Source organism: Somniosus microcephalus, chromosome 28 (assembly GCF_052327205.1).
Source record: "Somniosus microcephalus isolate GS21.2 chromosome 28, FLI_Smic_1.0, whole genome shotgun sequence".
Classification (NCBI taxonomy): Eukaryota; Metazoa; Chordata; class Chondrichthyes; order Squaliformes; family Somniosidae; genus Somniosus; species Somniosus microcephalus.
In genome coordinates this window covers 30781606-30794932 of record NC_141014.1, presented here as the reverse complement: position 1 = coordinate 30794932, position 13327 = coordinate 30781606, and the positions used below count along the sequence as shown (strand labels likewise).

The following is a 13327-nucleotide window of genomic DNA, read 5'->3' as shown; positions in this document are numbered from 1 at the left end:
GACCAGTACAGATGTGAAACAGAACCCTGATTAAAATACAGCCCACATTCATCACCCAGTCCTGCGCTGACACTTCTATCCCATCAGAAATTTTATTACACTGCCCCTGCAACGTAATTACTACCAGGCTGTGCAGCCGTGATTTGAATAAAGGATTAATCTAAAGCCGCCTGCAGGGGCTGATATAACAGCAGTGCATCACAGAGTGTTGTTTGCAATCCTAGCTTCCGAGGACCCCAGGATATTGGGAGGTGGAGCATGTGAAGCTGGGATTCATAGGAACTCATAGATGGATTTAAAGGTGAAACTAGATAAGCACACAAGGGAGAAAGGGATAGAAGGATATGCTGATAGGGTGAGATGAAGAGGGGCGGGAGGAGGCTCGTGTGGAGCATAAACACCGACACGGACCAGTTGAGCTAAATGACCTGTTTCAGTGCTGTAGACGCGATGTAATTCTACAAACTGTGTGTTGGACACTGTCCTTTCTCCTCTGGGTCCCAGGTACTCTCCGAGACAGATGGAACGAAAGGTGTTTTCTCTCTGACGTGGAGTAGGTTGGTGCAATGGGTTAAACTCTGTCCTGTTATATCTGGAGCCTGGGCTCCACTCCTGCACCAACAGGGTGGGGAGGAAGGGGGGTGGGGGCGGAGAGGGGAGAAAGACTCTTCTCTCTGCTGTGGTGTGGGTGGTGCACTGAGATAGACCCTGTCCTGTCACGTGTAGGGCATAGGTGCCAATCCTGCCCCAGTGAAGGGACGAGGAATTCCACTATCTGATGAGGGAAGTGGTTGATAGTCTCTTTGAGGATATTGTCTGTTTTTCTAACACTTTTTAAGGCTTCATCTGAACCTTACACCCACAATTTCCCACATGGCAAATTCAAAGTCCCAGCCTCGTTATTGTGAGAAGAGGCAAAGTGGAGGACAAGGAAAGTAGCGAAATTCTAAGACTGAATCACCTCAGAACAACTGCTAAGCAGCCTAGCGGAGTCCTAGGAGTAGGTTGTCTAACATCTTGACGAAAGCAGGGTTTATCATACATTGGGGTGGCAGTGGGGGTGTGAGAGAACCATAAACAGGAGAAAAATTAAATTACAATGGATTTAAGAATGTCATTTGACCCCATACTGAAAAATATTTCTTAGCAAATGGCAGGAATTTTCTCTGGCCTGTTGTAGGCCTCGAGGCCTGCTGGTGTAGGGACTACTACCAGTCTGGTGCAGTAGAGGGTGCTGTCCTGAGGTTGGCATGATGCTATCGGGCATCAACTGGAGGTGGACTGTTGGAATAATATAGGGCTCTGCTTTGGCATCTCTGCTACTGAATCTTCGCCTGCTGCCCACTATAGCCACCCCGTCCAAGTCAGTCCACCTGCTTACCTACATTGTCTATATGTCTCTTGGCATTTTAAAAACCTGGATCCCTCTCAATCTTCTTGCTAAGTCACTGAGGCCTTGCAATTATTCTGACATCTAACCAGTGACAGGGTGTTTAAGGTTGACACCACAAAAAGAAGCCACTCCATTTTAAGCAGTTCAAACATACAAACAGTCTAGTTGATCTAATAGTCACTCAGTACTGTATACCCCTACACAGGCTGGCCAGGGGGCAAAAATGCACAGGAGCAAGAGGCACCACTAGCTGAATATAGTAATATGACACAAGTTTAAAACAAATGGGTTAACACGCCCACTAAAATAACAGAGAGGGGAATTTCAGACAAAGACGTAAAGCATCAATCCACCAGTATCCCATAGCGTAATTGCGACCCATAGCGACCACATATCCACGCCATCACTAACACTGCCTATTTCCACCTCCGGAACATCGCCTGTCTCCGCCCCTGCCTCAGCTCATCTGCTGCTGAAACCCTCATCCATGCCCTTGTTACCTCTAGACTTGACTATTCCAACACACTCCTGGCCGGCCTCCCACATTCCACCCTACGTAAACTTGAGGTCATCCAAAACTTGGCTGCCCGTGTCCTAACTCGCACCAAGTCCCGTTCGCCCATCACCCCTGTGCTCGTTTGCTCCTAATTAAGCAACACCTTGATTTCAATATTCTCATCCTTGTTTTCAAACCCCTCCATGGCCTCGCCCCTCCCTACCTCTGTAATCTCCTCCACAACCCCCTGAGACATCTGCGCTCCTCAAATTCTGCTCTCTTGAGCATCCCTGATTATAATCGGCGGCCGTGCCTTCAGCTGCCTAGGCCCTAAGCTCTGGAACTCCCTCCCTAAATCTCCCCACCTCTCTACCTCTCTCCTCCTTTAAGACGCTCCTTAAAACCTACCTCTTTGACCAAGCTTTTGGTCACCTGCCCTAATTTCTCCTTATGTGGCTCGGTGTCAAATTTTCATCTTATAATACTTCTGTGAAGCGCCTTGGGACCTATTACTACGTTAAAGGTGCTATATAAATACAAGTAGTTGTTGTTGTGGTTGCAGGACCTCAGTGAGGTCACAAGAACAAAAGGGGACCTGATCCAGGTTTTTTTTAAATGCTAAAAGGCAGGTTGACCTAGACTGTGAGCACTGGTTCAGGGAACGTGGGATTCCAACAAAGAAACCTGAAGCACAGCCAGAGATTAGAAGAAGCTTCACCACTTCAAACCCCCCAACCCCACCCTCCGCCCCACCAGAGTACGAGATGTGTGGAAGGACTGGCTGGGCAAAAAGTCTTGCTTGGCACTTGGATTGGTGGTTGTTCGGAGAGTTATACACAGAACACAAAGTAATTCCTGCATCACTAGGGGAAGAGGGGGGAATCGGCCAAGATTCAATAGTAGAGATGTGGTGAACATTGGGGAGTCTCGGGGATCAGGGAGTACCTATGTAGGAGCTTAAGTGGGTGGAGCAGAGTCAGTTTGGTTTGTACATGGTCCGTGGAGAGAATGTACATGATGGGGCTCGGTGACCTTTTCTCATTCTATCTTATCTTATGCTCTTCTGAAATGAACTCACTCCCCTTGTGTCGGGTCCTTCTTTGTAATGCACGTGAGTATCATTACATACAACGACAACTTGCAATTATATAGCACTCCTTTATAAGAAGGAAAATATCCCAAGGCATAGTCAAATAAAATGGACACTGAGCCAAAGTAGGAGATATTAGGAGGGGCGGTGTGAGGGCGACCAGAAGCTTGGTCAAAGAGGTGGGTTTTAAAGGATGGTCTTAAGGGGGGGTGGGGAGGGAATTCCATTGGATGGGGCCGGGTGGCTGAAGCCAAGACCGCCAGTGGTGGGGCGAAGGGAGGGGGATGCGGAAGATGGTGGAATGAGGAAAGGAGAGTTCAATGTCAGTCAATGTTTGATAAATGCTAGCAGATCACCCTCGGCGTTTTAAAGGGACAGGAACATTATACCATGTGATTCACGGTGTATTATTCTGCTAAAATGGAGCTGTGCGTAACCTGTGCTCCTTTAAGGCCATCAGGTCAAACTGATGTAAGTAGGGACATTCTGAGCTCAGTTCTGAGGTCATTAACTGGCTTCATCCAAGACCAAAAAAACCAGCAGGAAATGACTGGGTTTCTTTTGCTTCTTTTCAGCTTAATTTGTGTCCGTAATGAAGTGTGACGTTTGAAGTGTGAGGGACTCAATCATTTTATATATACATTAATGTTCTCCCATGCCACCAGTCAGAGAGAGTCACTGTTTCCCTTGTTGCTTCTCTCTCTCTTTCTCTCTCCCATCCTACAGTTTTTCTCTGTTGTGGATAGTTAGTTGTCCCTCATCCACCCCATGTCCCCCCCCTCTCTGTCTCAACTCCAGCTCTCTCTCACACTCTCTCAATCCCCGCTGTTTCCCCCCCACCCCCGCCTAACCATGCCCATTCTCTGCCACCTCAGCCCTGCTCTCCCACATTCATACAGGAATGGGAACCAACATGAAGGGCAGAAGCCAGATGGGGGTCCAATAAGCAGGAAACAGGTAGGGCGGCAGGGGTCGGGGAGGAAGGGCAGAGAAGGCAGATGGAGACTGAGGCAGTGGTCTGTTGAACAGATACTGTGGGACGCTGGGGTTCGAGCCTGTAGAACATCACATCACGTTATTCTACCCAGCCACGAGACATAATAGGCAAAAAAAAACAAGGGTTCCCACCAATGTTCCCTGTAAGCTGCATTTTGTTCTGCGTGGCCTGTTTCTTTAAATGCGCGGTCCCTTTAAATTTCTGAGTATGCGCGGCACTTACACTGTAAAAGCCAGTGAGCGGCCTGCGCGGGTCCTTTCCCATTACTGTGCACTAGAGGGACTCCTAATGGGTACAGTGTCTTCGTGGTTGTGATACTGGACTAGCAACCCCGAGATCGCGAGTTCAAATCCTACCATGGCAAGCTGTGAAATCAAATTCAGTGAATTTGATCATTTGCATCATGTAACGTCCAGATTGTTGTAGGAACACAACTGGTTCGTTAATGTCATTCGGGGAAGGGATGTGCCGCTCTGATCTGATTAGATGCCAGGAGGTGGTTCTTTTTGCCCAGAGAATAGTGGAATCAGATTATCTGGTCGTTATCGCATTGCTGTTTGTGGGAGCTTGCTGTGCACAAATTGGCTGCCGCGTTTCCCACATTACAACAGTGACTGCACTTCAAAAAGTACTTCATTGGCTGTAAAGTGCTTTGGGATGGCCGGTGCTCGTGAAAGGCACTATAGAAATGCAAGTCTTTCTTTCTTTCTTTACCCCTGGAACAGGCTGCCGTCTCGTGCGGTGAACGCTGATTCGCTGAATTCCTTCAAGCGAGAGCTGGACCCGTTTCTGGCTGGGGCGGAGATCACCTCTTACAGAAGGTAGGTACTGCAGAGAATTCAGGGCCAGAGTGATCTCCTGGACTAGTTTCGATGGCCTAGATGGGTTGGAGAGGAATTTCCCAGATTTTTGCCCCCAAATTTGCCTGGGTTTTTATCTGGCTTTTTTTTCCCTCTCCCATGGTTTCGGGTGGGGTGGGACGTGTAGATATTGTGATACACAAGGTATCGCAACTATGTGGGACAGGCTTGATGGACCAGAGGGTCTTTACCTGTCTGTCATTGTTCGTATGTTCATATGGGTCCATGTGATTCTAGTCCCACACTATGTGGTTTACTCTTAATGCCCCTAAGGAAACTCAGAATGGGTAATAAATACTACCTTGCTGGTGTTGCCCACATGGAGTGTGTATAGATGTCGGCTAAGGAAACAATCAGGCTCAAAGTACATTACAGGAACGGTAGCATAGTGGTTAGCTTATTGGACTAGTAATCCAGAGGCCTGGACGAATGATCCAGAGACATGAGTTAATTAAATAAATCTGGAATAAAAAGCTAGTATCAGTAATAGTGACCATGAAACTATCAGATTGTTTTAAAAATCTATCTGGTTCACTAATGTCCTTTAGGGAAGGAAATCTGCTGCTCTTACCCGGTCTGGCCGATATGCGACTCCAGACCCACAGCAATGTGGTTGACTCTTAACTGCCCTCTGAAATGGCCTAGCAAACCACTCAGTTGTACACAACCACTACGAAAAAACAATAATAAGAATAAAACCGGACGGACGGAAGCGCTTTCAACCATCTTCAGCCAGAAGTGCCGAGTGGATGATCCATATCGGCCTCCTTCTGAGGTCCCCACCATCACAGAAGCCAGTCTTCAGCCAATTCGATTCACTCCAGTTGATATCAAGAAATGGCTGAAGACAGGCAAAGTCTATGGGCCCTGACGACATCCCGGCTGTCGTGTCGTGCTCCAGAACTAGCCGCGCCTCTAGCCAAGCTGTTCCAGTACAGCTACATCACTGGCATCTACCCAACAATGTGGAAAACTGCGTAGGTATGTCCTGTCCACAAAAAGAGGACGGGTTAGGTTGATTGGCTATGATAAATTGACCCTTAGTGTTAGGGGGATTAAATACGTGGGGTTACGGGGATAGGGTGGGATATGTGTTGATGTAGGGGTTACGGGGATCGGGTGGGATATGTGTCGGTGCAGGCTCGATGGGCCGAAATGGCCTCTATCTGCACTGTGGGGTTTCTGTGATTCTGTGATAAACCAACCCAGCCAATTACCGCCCCATCAGTCTACTCTCAATCATCAGCAAAGTGATGGAAGGTATCGTCGACAGTGCTATCAAGCAGCACTTATTCACCAATAACCTGCACACTGATGCCCAGTTTGGGATCTACCAGAACCACTCAGCTCCAGACCTCATTACAGCCTTGGTCCAAACATGGACAAAAGGGCTGAATTCCAGAGGTGAAGTGAGAGTGACTGCCCTTGACATCAAGGCAGCATTTGACCGAGTGGCATCAAGGAGCCCTAGTAAAATTGAAGTCAATGGGAATCAAGGGGAAAACTCTCCACTGGCTGGAGTCATACCTAGCACAAAGGAAGACGGTTGTGGTGGTTGAAGGTCAATCATCTCAGCCCCAGGACATCGCTGCAGGAGTTCCTCAGGGCAGTGTCCTAGGCCCAACCATCTTCAGCTGCTTCATCAATGACCTTCCCTCCATCATAAGGTCAGAAATGGGGATGTTCGCTGATGATTGCACAGTGTTCAGTTCCATACGCAACTCCTCAGATAATGAAGTTGTCCATGCCCGAGTGCAGCAAAACCTGGACGACGTCAGGCTTGGGCTGATAAGTGGCAGGTAACATTCACGCCACACAAGTGCCAGGCAATGACTACCTCCAACAAGCGAGAGTCTAACCACCACCGCTTGACATTCAACGGCATTACCATCGCCGAAGCCCCCACCATCAACAACCTGGGGTCACCATTGACCAGAAACTTAACTGGACCAGCCACATTAATACAAGAGCAGGTCAAAGGCTGGGTATTCTGCGGCGATTGTCTCACCTCCTGACGCCCCAAAGCCTTTCCACCATCTACAAGGCACAAGTCAGGAGTGTGATTGAACATTCTCCACTTGCCTGGATGAGTGCAGCTCCAACAACACTCAAGATGCTCGACACCATCCAGGACAAAGCAGCCCGCTTGATTGGCACCCCATCCACCACCTTAAACATTCACTCCCTCCACCACCGGCGCACCGTGGCTGCAGTGTGTACCATCTACAAGATGCACTGCAGCAACTTGCCAAGGCTTCTTCGGTAGCACCTCCCAAACCCGCGACCTCTTCCACCTAGAAGGACAAGTGCAGCAGGCGCATGGGAACATTACCACCTCCAAGTTCCCATCCAAGTCACACACTATCCTGACTTGGAAATATATCGTCGATCCTTCATCGTCACTGGGTCAAATTCCTGGAACTCCCTCCCTAACATCACTGTGGGAGCACCTTCACCACACGGACTGCAGCGGTCCAGGAAGGTGGCTCACCGCCACCTTCTCGAGGGCAATTAGGGAATGGGCAATAAATGCTGGCCTTGCCAGCAACGCCCACATCCCAGGAACGAATTTAAAAAAAAATAGCCCACTGACACTAACTTTTTTTTATTCGGCCCATTCCAGAGGCTGAAGTTGGTCTTGGGCAGTAGCACAAAACGAGTGATAGCGAATCGGCAGCCCATTTTACACTCGATCCGATTCTGACTCTTGTTCCACAGATGCTCATAGTCAGCTAGCACTTTGCAGAGGTAACCATTCTCTATTTATTTATCCCTCAATCAACATCACTAAAAAGAAAACAGATTATCCGGTCATTATAACATTGCCGTTTGTGGGAGCTTGCTGTGCGCAAATTGGCTGCCACATTTCCTACATTACAACAGTGACTGCACTTCAAAAGTACTTCATTGGCTGTAAAGCTCTTTGGGACTCCGGTGGTCGTGAAAGGCGCTATATAAATACAAGTCTTGATTTCATTCAAGGGATGTGGCGGTAGCTGGCAAGGCCAACATTTACCTAATGGCATTTACTCCCACAGTGCTGTTAGGGAGGGAGTTCCAGGATTTTGACCCAGTAACGATGAAGGAATGGTGATATATTTCCAAGTCAGGATGGTGTGTGTGACTTGGAGGGGAACTTGAATGTGATGGTGTTCCCATGCACCTGCTGCCCTTGTTCTTCTAGGTGGTGGAGGTTGCAGGTTCAGAGGTGCTGTTGAAATTGAGCTTCCACTTGAACTAGGTGCTGGGGCCTGTGTAATAGTACCCCAGCGAGAGTCAGTGTCTTCAGGAGAGGCGGGGACCCGTACCCCAGCGAGAGTCAGTGTCTTCAGGAGAGGCGGGGACCCGTACCCCAGCGAGAGTCAGTGTCTTCAGGAGAGGCAGGGACCCGTACCCCAGCGAGAGTCAGTGTCTTCAGGAGAGGCGGGGACCCGTACCCCAGCGAGAGTCAGTGTCTTCAGGAGAGGCGGGGACCCGTACCCCAGCGAGAGTCAGTGTCTTCAGGAGAGGCGGGGACCCGTACCCCAGCGAGAGTCAGTGTCTTCAGGAGAGGCGGGGACCCGTACCCCAGCGAGAGTCAGTGTCTTCAGGAGAGGCGGGGACCCGTACCCCAGCGAGAGTCAGTGTCTTCAGGAGAGGCGGGGACCCGTACCCCAGCGAGAGTCAGTGTCTTCAGGAGAGGCGGGGACCCGTACCCCAGCAAGAGTCCGTGCCTTCAGGAGAGGCGGGGACCCGTACCCCAGCGAGAGTCAGTACCTTCAGGAGAGGCGGGACCCGTACCCCAGCGAGAGTCAGTGCCTTCAGGAGAGGCGGGGACCCGTACCCCAGCAAGAGTCCGTGCCTTCAGGAGAGGCGGGGACCCGTACCCCAGCGAGAGTCAGTACCTTCAGGAGAGGCGGGACCCGTACCCCAGCGAGAGTCAGTGCCTTCAGGAGAGGCGGGGACCCGTACCCCAGCGAGAGTCAGTACCTTCAGGAGAGGCGGGGACCCGTACCCCAGCGAGAGTCAGTACCTTCAGGAGAGGCGGGACCCGTACCCCAGCGAGAGTCAGTACCTTCAGGAGAGGCGGGGACCCATACCCCAGTGAGAGTCAGTACCTTCAGGAGAGGTGGAGACCCGTACCCCAGCGAGAGTCAGTGCCTTCAGGAGAGGCGGGGACCCATACCCCAGTGAGAGTCAGTACCTTCAGGAGAGGCGGGACCCGTACCCCAGCGAGAGTCAGTGCCTTCAGGAGAGGCGGGGACCCATACCCCAGTGAGAGTCAGTACCTTCAGGAGAGGTGGAGACCCGTACCCCAGCGAGAGTCAGTGCCTTCAGAGAGGGAGGAACCCGTACCCCAGCGAGAGTCAGTACCTGCAGGAGAGGTGGGGACCCGTACCCCAGCGAGAGTCAGTGTCTTCAGGAGAGGCGGGGACCCGTACCCCAGCAAGAGTCCGTGCCTTCAGGAGAGGCGGGGACCCGTACCCCAGCGAGAGTCAGTACCTTCAGGAGAGGCGGGACCCGTACCCCAGCGAGAGTCAGTGCCTTCAGGAGAGGCGGGGACCCGTACCCCAGCAAGAGTCCGTGCCTTCAGGAGAGGCGGGGACCCGTACCCCAGCGAGAGTCAGTACCTTCAGGAGAGGCGGGACCCGTACCCCAGCGAGAGTCAGTGCCTTCAGGAGAGGCGGGGACCCGTACCCCAGCGAGAGTCAGTACCTTCAGGAGAGGCGGGGACCCGTACCCCAGCGAGAGTCAGTACCTTCAGGAGAGGCGGGACCCGTACCCCAGCGAGAGTCAGTACCTTCAGGAGAGGCGGGGACCCATACCCCAGTGAGAGTCAGTACCTTCAGGAGAGGTGGAGACCCGTACCCCAGCGAGAGTCAGTGCCTTCAGGAGAGGCGGGGACCCATACCCCAGTGAGAGTCAGTACCTTCAGGAGAGGCGGGACCCGTACCCCAGCGAGAGTCAGTGCCTTCAGGAGAGGCGGGGACCCATACCCCAGTGAGAGTCAGTACCTTCAGGAGAGGTGGAGACCCGTACCCCAGCGAGAGTCAGTGCCTTCAGAGAGGGAGGAACCCGTACCCCAGCGAGAGTCAGTACCTGCAGGAGAGGTGGGGACCCGTACCCCAGCGAGAGTCAGTGCCTTCAGGAGAGGTGGGGACCCATACCCCAGCGAGACTCAGTGCCTTCAGGAAAGATGGGGACCCGTACCCCAGCGAGAGTCAGTGTCTTCAGGAGAGGTGGGGACCCATACCCCAGCGAGAGTCAGTGCCTTCAGGAGAGATGGGAACCCGTACCCCAGCGAGAGTCAGTGCCTTCAGGAGAGGCGGGTACCCATACCCCAGCGAGAGTCAGTGCCTTCAGGAGAGGCGGGGACCTGTACCCCAGCGAGAGTCAATGCCTCAAAGGGAGAAAGTTGCAGGGGAAAAACGTTTCATCTCTCAACATGTTTTCTTACCATATGGAGTGACTGTGACAGAAATCCAGTGCGGATATAATTTGTCGGAAGAATTTGCGAGCTTCTTTCGGTGTCAATCTTCCCTTTTTGACAAGGTAATCAAACAGTTCCCCTCCGGACACATGTTCTAACACTAAGTACCTGAAAGAAGAAAGGAAAATTCAATGAAAGTGAAAACACTAACAGAACACTTCACATAATTAGTCACTTCAACATATTCTGCTGGGTTCCAGTGTGCAGGGATGAGTTTTACTAATTGAGAGGCGAAAGATCCCACACACTTCGTACCAGAGGTCCTGAGCAACACAGTGAGGGGCCTCTGTCTCCAGGCCCCTGCACCAGGGCCCTGAGCAACACACTGAGGGGCCTCTGTCTCCAGGCCCCTGCACCAGGGCCCTGAGCAACACACTGAGGGGCCTCTGTCTCCAGGCCCCTGCACCAGGGCCCTGAGCAACACACTGAGGGGCCTCTGTCTCCAGGCCCCTGTACCAGAGGTCCTGAGCAACACAGTGAGGGGCCTCTGTCTCCAGGCCCCTGCACCAGGGGTCCTGAGCAACACAGTGAGAGGTCTCTGTCTCCAGGCCCCTGCACCAGGGGTCCTGAGCAACACACTGAGGGGCCTCTGTCTCCAGGCCCCTGTACCAGAGGTCCTGAGCAACACAGTGAGGGGCCTCTGTCTCCAGGCCCCTGTACCAGAGGTCCTGAGCAACACAGTGAGGGGCCTCTGTCTCCAGGCCCCTGCACCAGGGGTCCTGAGCAACACACTGAGGGGCCTCTGTCTCCAGGCCCCTGCACCAGGGGTCCTGAGCAACACACTGAGGGGCCTCTGTCTCCAGGCCCCTGTACCAGAGGTCCTGAGCAACACAGTGAGGGGCCTCTGTCTCCAGGCCCCTGCACCAGGGCCCTGAGCAACACAGTGAGAGGCCTCTGTCTCCAGGCCCCTGCACCAGGGGTCCTGAGCAACACACTGAGGGGCCTCTGTCTCCAGGCCCCTGCACCAGGGGTCCTGAGCAACACAGTGAGGGGCCTCTGTCTCCAGGCCCCTGCACCAGGGGTCCTGAGCAACACAGTGAGGGGCCTCTGTCTCCAGGCCCCTGCACCAGGGGTCCTGAGCAACACACTGAGGGGCCTCTGTCTCCAGGCCCCTGCACCAGGGGTCCTGAGCAACACACTGAGGGGCCTCTGTCTCCAGGCCCCTGCACCAGGGCCCTGAGCAACACAGTGAGAGGCCTCTGTCTCCAGGCCCCTGCACCAGGGGTCCTGAGCAACACACTGAGGGGCCTCTGTCTCCAGGCCCCTGTACCAGGGGTCCTGAGCAACACAGTGAGGGGCCTCTGTCTCCAGGCCCCTGCACCAGGGGTCCTGAGCAACACAGTGAGGGGCCTCTGTCTCCAGGCCCCTGCACCAGGGTCCTGAGCAACACACTGAGGGGCCTCTGTCTCCAGGCCCCTGTACCAGGGGTCCTGAGCAACACACTGAGGGGCCTCTGTCTCCAGGCCCCTGCACCAGGGGTCCTGAGCAACACACTGAGGGGCCTCTGTCTCCAGGCCCCTGTACCAGTGACCCTGAGCAACACACTGAGGGGCCTCTGTCTCCAGGCCCCTGTACCAGAGGTCCTGAGCAACACAGTGAGGGGCCTCTGTCTCCAGGCCCCTGCACCAGGGGTCCTGAGCAACACAGTGAGGGGCCTCTGTCTCCAGGCCCCTGCACCAGGGGTCCTGAGCAACACAGTGAGAGGCCTCTGTCTCCAGGCCCCTGTACCAGAGGTCCTGAGCAACACAGTGAGGGGCCTCTGTCTCCAGGCCCCTGCACCAGAGGTCCTGAGCAACACAGTGAGGGGCCTCTGTCTCCAGGCCCCTGCACCAGAGGTCCTGAGCAACACAGTGAGGGGCCTCTGTCTCCAGGCCCCTGCACCAGAGGTCCTGAGCAACACAGTGAGGGGCCTCTGTCTCCAGACCCCTGTACCAGAGGTCCTGAGCAACACACTGAGGGGCCTCTGTCTCCAGGCCCCTGCACCAGGGTCCTGAGCAACACACTGAGGGGCCTCTGTCTCCAGGCCCCTGCACCAGGGTCCTGAGCAACACACTGAGGGGCCTCTGTCTCCAGGCCCCTGCACCAGGGGTCCTGAGCAACACACTGAGGGGCCGCTGCCTTTCTCCACCCGCCTAATTTTCTTTCTGTTTCTCCCCTCCTGTCTTAAAGTTGCTGATTCTTGTTTAGATACATGGTTACCGTGGAGCCAACCGCCCCTCCAATAAATCAGCCAAGTGGCCATCCTTCATGTGTGAGCCCTGAGATGGCAGGTCCTTGGCAATGGAGAGTATCATAGCTGAGCCTGATCTTGTTCTTACCCTATGTCCACACACACACACACATTATCCAACAGGACTCACTGGATACCAATCAGGAGCGGGAAGCCTGACAGACTTTTCCCTTTCGACCCCAGGGATATCACAGCCTCTCACTCCTCTACAGTTGCCCAAGCTGTAGCCAGTTCTGACCAAGGATGGATTGTATGGCTCAGTACTACAGTGGGCATGAGGCCATCAGAGAAGCCCATTCCTGGTATACGTAGCAGCTAATGGCCAGTAACCCTTAAGAGAAGAACCAAGAAGCCTTTAGGTAGCCAACCATTCCGTTTGGACCAGACAGTCCATTACAGAGACCAGGAGTTTGAAGCCGTGTCATTCCTGCTTCGGACGGCTCATATTTCCACTGGGAATATTAATTCACTGGGCTTTGCTGTGCAGAACTTACATTTCACATAAAGTTCATCAGGGATTGATGAGCCTTGTCACTTGATAGCAAGTCCACCATTACACATCCCATTCCCAGACCTTAGGTCCTTCAAGGAAGAGAGGGAGGGAGGAAGGTAAAGGGAGGGAGAGAGAGGAAAGAAGGAAGAAAGGGAGAAAGAAAATAAAGAAAGTAGGGAGGGAGGAAGGGAAAGGGAAAGGAAGGGAGAAGAAGGGAGAGAGAGAAAGGAAGACAGGGACGAAGAAAATAAAGAAAGTAGGAAGTAAGGGAGAGAGGAAAGAAGGAAGACAGGGAGGG

The 13327-nt window shown here is 53.0% G+C and overlaps 1 protein-coding gene across 1 annotated transcript in view; it reads right to left on the bottom strand.

Annotated features, from left to right (window-relative positions):
* Positions 1-13327, bottom strand: part of LOC147099494 (serine/threonine-protein kinase BRSK2-like) — a 191057-nt gene that overhangs the window by 39042 nt on the left and 138688 nt on the right. Inside the window, exon 4 of the mRNA XM_085969685.1 lies at positions 10274-10414. Coding sequence (XP_085825811.1) covers positions 10274-10414 — 141 coding nt within the window. The remainder of the gene's footprint in view (positions 1-10273; positions 10415-13327) is intronic.